The sequence below is a fragment of the Berghia stephanieae genome, chromosome 5, assembly GCF_034508935.2.
Source record: "Berghia stephanieae isolate SIO BIC M18660-M18661 chromosome 5, UCSD_Bste_1.3, whole genome shotgun sequence".
In the NCBI taxonomy this organism is placed as follows: Eukaryota; Metazoa; Mollusca; class Gastropoda; order Nudibranchia; family Aeolidiidae; genus Berghia; species Berghia stephanieae.
The window spans coordinates 43,697,376-43,705,696 of NC_088364.1; the positions used below are offsets into that span (position 1 = coordinate 43,697,376).

The window sequence follows — 8,321 nt, forward strand, 5'->3', positions numbered from 1 at the left end:
GTTTATAGTCTGCTTGATAGAATTTAGTGATAACTACTCACAAACGCTTATAACAAAAACAAAGGGTTGAGTGACGTCAATTTTGACCCTTCTATAGAAGGAACACAATAGATGTCACTCGGCTCTTTGTAATTGTTTTTAGACGGCAAGTTTGGTGATTAAATTTCTCTAAATTGTATCAACTATAAACGTTTAAGTGTTACAAACAGTTTTATGTGTTGCTACGTAATATCCGACTGTTGGATGTTGTGAGTATTTTCCTCAACGCATAGCACCAATTCCTTGCTCGGATAGAACGCCAGTCTCCCGCAAATTACTTGCAGACCCAGCTACACAATCATTGTTACGAATTAGAGAGCAGGCACTGGTGTAAGATAAAGATCTGAAACTGTGCGAGATAAAACAGAAAGGAAAATACAAGAAAGAATATTGGAAAAACAACAAAAACCAGTCAGTCTATTTCATACACGGCTATGTGGTCTCGTGGTATGACACTCGCTTTCGGATCGAAAGGTCCTGGGTTCGAGCCTCGCTCGGCACATAGCTGAGTCTTTGGAAAATGTTCCTTACTCACATTCTCTCACCGTACTCAGGTGTAAAATGAATACCTGGCCGTTAACAGCGTTGTGTCTGTCCGAAAAAAGTGGAATATCGCCTAACAGGCGTCATGTCCCGTCCTACATAATAGCGCTTTGAGCACGTGTAGTGGATATTACGCAATATAAAAGATCAATTTAAAAAAAAAATCTGTCAGCCTATTTCATACACAGCATTTCATATTTTTATCCAATAGTACTGGATGGCCAGAATGATCAGATAAAATCTGGTTTGAAACCGGAATCAAAATCGGTCCCTATGTTTGTGGAAGGAGAACTCTACCACTATACTATCTCATGAACTCAAATGGAAGAAAAGTGTGACGTCAAAAAACTGGTTCCTATTTCATTGGAATAGAATAGTAGTAAAACCACTCTTCCGGAGGACTGGATACATACCGTGTGTAATTGATTCTCTGGTTTCAGAGTGATGATATCTTATTTTCTAGCCTAAATAAATGCTGGTGGTCGATAAAGGTCAAACATCTTCGCTCTTTTACGTCCCGTAATCCTAACAATCTGCATATACATCGTGTTATTGCAATAGTTATATGCGACCTTTATGTAACTTATTATTTATTAGTACTCCGGAGGACTGGTTATAAGGATTTAAAACCCAAGAGAGTAGAGGGTTTGATGTCACGACTTTTCTTCCTTATTAACGGGCAATTTACCAGAAATAGCCATTGAATCTTTCTAGGATCAAATCGCCTCGTCTGATGTGGGACTCGAGCCAGGGTTATTGTTTGTATAATAACACCAACTCCCCCCCCCCCCTCCTCCCCCAAGGCAAGAAGCAAATTTATTAGATAAATCAAAGTTTTACTAATTTTTAATTTCAGCTGTGGATTGTACAGAATGTGGCTACATTTACTAATTATTTCCATAGTTGCTTCGGCCATCGGTAAGTAAAGCACGAATATAATACGCTCAATGTGTAACTAGTATATGGTTTTGTGATTTGGCACTGGGCTCTTCTGACTTGTAAGTCAGTGGTTTGAGTATCACTGTAAGAGGGATAAAGGATTGAGTCCTTACATGCGTTATTTCCCGTCCTACGTTTTTAAGTGTTGTTAGCTTGGGAACCCTAGTAAAGCGCGTTGAGATTAGTTGAAGAGGCTAACTCAAATCGTGTATTCACCATAAAAGATATTGTTGGTTTGCAAAAAGAAATTTTAAAATTTTTAATGTATTTTCTAACTGAACTCTGATAGGGATCGAGACTAAGAGTACACTGTGGCCGGGGAAACCCATTTAGTTATTAAAGCTCTGCATTAAATTTGTTAATGACATCATTATGATTAAAGCTAGTATTGCTGGAACGATTAATTGATTAGTATTCGAACTAGCGCTCTATTTTTTTTTTACTTAAATGAAATCAAAGATCGAGTTTAAAAGTTTTTGAGTCATACCCAGGCGTCTAGTTTGACGTACTTTTATTTTTTTTTTTTTCAAATACAATAGCAGCTCTTCTTGGTCTATTTAATGTATATTCAAAACCAGATGATCAATCCTCTGAACTAACAACAGAGGTTTGATCAACCCGAAATAAAATGGCAAATGGACCGCTTATATCTGATGTAGACATCAGAGGTTTGATCTGCGAATTGGCGAAAAGGCTACTTCAGTTTGATCAATGGTAACGAGCCCGAAACCGCAGAACATCTAGTTGAACGGTGTAATGAGACGAAGCTTCCTTGTGGGTTTGCGACGGTGCACGAGTGCGGTAAATAATTTGCTGATTGGGTCGATCGTCATAACATAGTAGTGTGAGCACCATTAGAAGCTGCTGCCATCTGTTCGTCCTGTTGCCAGATCCTTTTGCGAACACCCACAGACTTTATTGCCCACAAATAATGCGGGTTCTCCACTAGTGTCTTAGCTTTTTAAAAAAGGAGAAATAAAGAAAAAAAATAGGAAAAGGAATTCACAGAACAGTTACAATATAATCTCAACTCCTGTTAAATCCTCAGACGCCTCACGTGTTGTTTGCTACTACACAAACTGGTCTCAGTACCGCAATGGCAAAGGGAAGTTTCTACCCCAGGACGTGGACCCCAATCTGTGTACTCATATCATGTATGCATTCGCTGCTCCGTCAGGTCTTGGTATAAGGCCTTATGAGTGGAACGATGACTCCACCACTTGGAGCACGGGGATGTAAGTAAGCACCTATCTATCTATCTATCTATCTATCTATCCTATCTATCTATCTATCTATCTATCTATCTATCTATCTATCTATCTATCTATCTATCTATCTATCTATCTATCTATCTATCTATCTATCTATCTATCTATCTATCTATCTATCTCTCTCTCTCTCTCTATCTATCTATCTATCTATCTATCTGTCTATATATATATAATATATATATATATATATATATATATATATATATATATAATATAAATTGTCACTCACATTATATGGCCGAGACGTTCGTTTCTATGGCTTTATTCCACGTCCTCAGTCTTACGCCGACTGAGGACGTAGAATAAAGCCACAGAAACGAACCTCTCAGCCATATAATGTGAGTCACAATTTATATTTTATATTAGCTCTAACCATCATTATTGAGTACTTTCGTACCTACGAGTACCCACCAACACTCATATATATATATATATATATATATATATATATATATATATATATATATATATATATATCCGTCTGTATGTATGTAAGCCTACTGTCAATCCTTATACGTCTATCTTAAACCTCTAGGACTTTCATTCTTCAACTTATTCTAAATTTCGACCACCCATTTCAATTTGGAATGGGAAGATATCATTGCTATCAATATGTCACTCATACCCTCAAATCTGTGTTGTGTTGGGATGAACCGGAAAGCAAACCGTGAATTTAAAGTTAAAATAATCAGAAATATAAAATGTTTCCCTCTTTAAGAAAGAATAATATCACTACCATTCATAAGAGAAAGGAAACTCATAACCAAGTCTTTTCTGTTCTTTAAGAGAATAAGGTTGGTGGATAACATCGTTCGTACAGCCCATGTAATTTTTTTTTTTTTTACAACAAACGCAGAACCCCTGGAAATCAATATAAAATTATAAACTATTTTTTACAGATTGATATCGTAGTAACTTGCAAACGTTTTTAAAATTAAGGGTAATTCTATTACCCATTGACTTAAATGGTTATTTAGAATATCTGCTTGGGCATAATGATCGGCCTCTAATTTGACCTTTGCCTTAGAAATTTCCATTTGACCACCCTGATTCTAGATTCATTTCCGCACACCTACAAACTTTATCATCGGACCGATTTTATCATTGATGGCTCAAAAGATTCGTCTCGATCTATCTTAATTTTTTTTAAAATACAGTGGTATAATAATTAAAATAGACGAGGGGCTGTTCGAAATAGCCTCTATTTCTCTGTAAATATTGCGGGTTCTCCATTAGTTTTAACAAATATGTTACTTCAAATGTAAGCATCCAGATGACCCAGACTTAATACAACGTTCAGGCAGCAGGGTCAACAATGTGCTTACCAGCCGAAATCACAAGGTCTCTTAAGTTACAATTTCACAGATTTTAGACACCGGCGTGGTTTAAAATATGTACAATTTTACAAATGAATTCTATATAATATTATCACAGTGTCAAAGCATTTATTTAAATGCTCAATAATTGGTAGGTCACCTAATCTGTTTGGCTGAAAGTAGCTATTGTACAAGTCCTAATGACATCTTAATCCCCGTAAATATACTGAACAGAAGAACAAACGGACAACTTTTGCAACCGCTATAATTCATTAGTGAGATTAGTCACCAACAAATAAAGTGCATCATTAAAAAACTACATCTTTCTCTGAATCCAACAAGCTAGAACACGATGAAAATTTTTGGCTCTATGTGTTTGATATTCAGCTAATAAGATGACTTATCAAAATGCCATATTGCATGGTCAAACCTTCTTCTTTTTTTCTTTTTTTTTTTTTGCGTCGTGCAACAACAAGACTTCAGAGGTAAACCTGAATGATCAGCCACTCCTCTATCGTTCATTTGGTGTGAGTGTCAACGAGAAGGATAAGAATAATAAATGAAAATGAAGACAAAAATTCGATACCAAGGATGCTAATTTGGAACTTTTTCATTTCTTGAATAACGTTTTCAATTTTGACCAAATGGTTCAAAGTACGTTTATTCCACGTGGCCAATGTGATTGTTTCATTTCGCACGAGTTTGAAACGCTCAACGTCAAAATTTCGTCAAAAGCAGTATAAAGTCATAAGAAATCCCCTGAATATAAAAAAATTGTCCGATATAGAAATAACACTTAAAACAGTCGTAAAATGCACTACTTTTAAGAGCTCTTTGAATAGCAGCCTTCCAGCGCTGAGCACATTACACATACCCACACTGAAAAAAGAGAGATCACAATGTCTCAGTTGGTAATTTTTTTATACAGTGATATTTTGAAAGAAAAAATTGACTTATTCAATAACAATTTTTTTGAAAGAAAACATCTATTAATTACAATGTCAAATGGTCATAATGTAATCTTCTATCTTGCAGGTATGAAAAAATGTTGAATCTCAAAACCCAAAACCAAAAGCTCAAAGTCTTGTTAGCCATTGGAGGATATAACGCAGGAAGTTCCGGTTTCTCCACAATTGCGCAGTCGCCGTCGTCCAGAAACACTTTCGCTCAAGCGGCTGTCAAGTTTTTAAGGTCAAGGAATTTTGACGGCCTTGACATTGACTGGGAATACCCGGCAGATAGAGGATCACCGCCTCAGGATAAACAAAACTTTTTAGCTCTTATGCAGGTGTGGCTGAATACTTATATTATGTATTAATTATTTCTATCAGTTGTCTAACCACACAGGTAATACTTTTTTTCCTTCACATTTTGAACATAATTTTTGTTACTTCACATACCAAAAGAGTATGACTTTCAACATGTCTAAATGCCATAAACCCGAGACTTCTATATGTCTTTTTAACACGACCAGAGGCGGGGGATCTTATTCTGTCGGTCTCTGAAGTATTTTATGGTTTTTCTTTGTTTGTTTTGTATTTCTGGTTATCATTTCTTGTTATTGATTGTTTTTATAGTTTGGACAATAAATTTATTTATGTTTATGGATAGACTTTCAACGCCATTCTATTTTCGTGATTGGAACACGTGATTAAACTGTGTTACCGGTAGATACTCTTTTCGTCTGAAGAGTATGTAAACAATGCGTTTTCTTACATAGTTTCCTCTGTTTCGATTTAAAAACAACCGATGTTCTTATCAAATATCTCCATAGAATTGTTAATTCAAATATACACAACCATTATGGTTTCCAAATGCAACAATAGACCCAAGTTTCCCTCAAAGTGCACGGTTGATTACTGCGATATGCATGTGAGGTAGACATGTGGTGTATTTTGGTATTAGGTGACAACACCTCAATTTCATGTAATTGGATTTAGTTCATTAATTCTGATTAGTTTAAATGATAAATATAACCAACCTTTTCAATTCAGTTCTGTGTTCGGGAACTTCACGGTGAAAACTGGGTTCACAACTCTGTTTTTGCTGAGGAGAGAGAATATAGTATCTGAAAGTGTAATAATCTTAATTTTAAAAATTCTTATTACATTGACTTTCTTATCTTCCTCTTGTTCACCCCGGCAAAAATACCATATTGACTCAGTGAGTCACAAATAACTGCAAACAATTAATATCGCGCTAAATGCTCAATATCTGAGAAGCTAAACGTAAGGAGAAATGGTTAGGTTTGCAACAGTACATACAAGAAGCCTAGGGTGATTTTAATCGCCAATAATAAAATACCGTGAGAGAATTCTGCCCTGTCAGGAAACTTTGCGAAACAACGTAGGTATGAAGAATGCAGCATTGGGAATGATTGTTAGTAATTTATTTTAGAAAATATTGTCTGTATCAGACATGTTTGTGTAAGCAACATCGTGATTGATGGGGCTGACCACAAGCAACAACTAAGCCAGGATATTCTCACGGGTGCCGCGTATTTATATTGATATGATGTGGTGCTATTTTTTTGTGGCGGTTATTGCTATGGGAAGAATGTTTGAAGATGTCGGTTTACGGTACTTTGGAGATGACCCTCAGTATTTGTACGTGAAATAATATATTGAGAGAGAGAGAGAGAGAGAGAGAGAGAGAGAGAGAGAGAGAGAGAGAGAGAGAGAGAGAGGAAGGGAGGGAGAAGAGACAAGTATAGATGGAGCTAGGAGATGACGTCACACAGATATTTGTTGTTGTTTTCACAGTCTATTGGCTTAATCTCACTAAATCTATCAATCGGACTATAAACGTTAAAGGTTACATATAATTTTGTGTGTTGGTACATGTTATGTGGCTGGCAGATGTTTTATGAGTATTTTTCCCACACGCATAGCACTAATAAATAAATTATAAAGAAAACAAAGAGAGAGAAAGAGAGAGAGAGAGAGAGAGAGAGAGAGAGAGAGAGAGAGAGAGAGAGAGAGAGAGAATTCTTATGAGGGTTTGAACCTTTGAGTAATCTAACATAAGGTCTCTAACTCGACAAATGCAACTCTATCTACTCTGTTTTAGTGTGAAAACGGACTTGATTTGAATAGTTGTTAGTTATTGGCCAAAAATTCAGTTGTTTCCGCTCTGAGACTAAGTGGCGTTTTGACTAGGATTAAAGGTAAATTATGACGTGTCCCTGGAAGTTTGTGAATTTATACGAGGTTATCACCCATCACCTCCTCTCTTCCTCTGGAGAATTACTGAAGGCAAACATGACACCTTCTAACATGTCTGCCGTGCTAACAAAATTGTTACTGTGCGGCTATGTGGCCTTATTGTGGTATGACACTCGACTTCGGATTGGAAGGTCCTGAATTCGAGTCCCGCTCTTAGTGGTGCATATATGAGTCATTGGAAAAGGCTCTTTACTCACACTAACTCACCGTTAAAATTAGTACATGGCCATTAACATGTTTTTTTCTGTCGAGGAAAAAAAAGTCATATCACCTACTAATAGGCGTCATGTTTCGTCCTTCATGTTAAGTGTTGCTGTTGGCTACGAGGTTATCACCCATCACCTCCTCTCTTCCTCTAGAGAATACTGAAGGCAAACATGACACATTCTAACATGTCTGCCGTGCTAACTAAATTGTTACTGACTGTACATCTGCTTTTTAAAGTGCTTTGAGTAAATTTAGTGGATATTGCGCAATACAAGCTTATTGATTTTTATGTATTGTACTCATAACTGTTTTCCTATTTGCGATCTTATGTGGTGGGATGTTTAGGTGGATGATAAAGCTCCTTGTGAAGTTAATTTAATTCTAAAAATGCCAAAGGTCATAATTAAGAATTTGGAATTGATGAAAAGGGTTTGAGTAAACTGAAAATTATATCAATAAATTCTGGATAGAATAGAATAGAATAGAAGGGAAAAAAGGAATCAATATTTTAGAATTCCAATTAAGCTTATTGATAATATGATTTTATCTTTGATTTCTAGGAACTGATGAAAGTTTTTCAAAGCGATGCTGCCTCATCTGGAAAACCCCGCCTTTTACTAACAGGGGCGTTCCCCGCTGGCAAAGATACAATAGACAATGGATACGAACTAGCTGCTCTCGCCAGGTAGGAGCCTCGGTTTACTGGGGATGGGGGTTGGGGGGGTCCTTGAAAGGAAAAATGCCATTTACCTACTCTAATAATTTCAAATACCACTAATAGT

At 36.4% G+C, this 8,321-nt stretch overlaps 1 protein-coding gene across 1 annotated transcript in view; it reads left to right on the forward strand.

Annotated features, from left to right (window-relative positions):
* LOC144974145 (chitinase-3-like protein 1) overlaps window positions 1–8,321 on the forward strand; it is a 45,305-nt gene that overhangs the window by 6,465 nt on the left and 30,519 nt on the right. Inside the window, exons 2-5 of the mRNA XM_078917052.1 lie at window positions 1,439–1,500; window positions 2,570–2,756; window positions 5,144–5,396; window positions 8,100–8,224. Coding sequence (XP_078773178.1) covers window positions 1,455–1,500; window positions 2,570–2,756; window positions 5,144–5,396; window positions 8,100–8,224 — 611 coding nt within the window. The 5' untranslated portion in view covers window positions 1,439–1,454. The remainder of the gene's footprint in view (window positions 1–1,438; window positions 1,501–2,569; window positions 2,757–5,143; window positions 5,397–8,099; window positions 8,225–8,321) is intronic.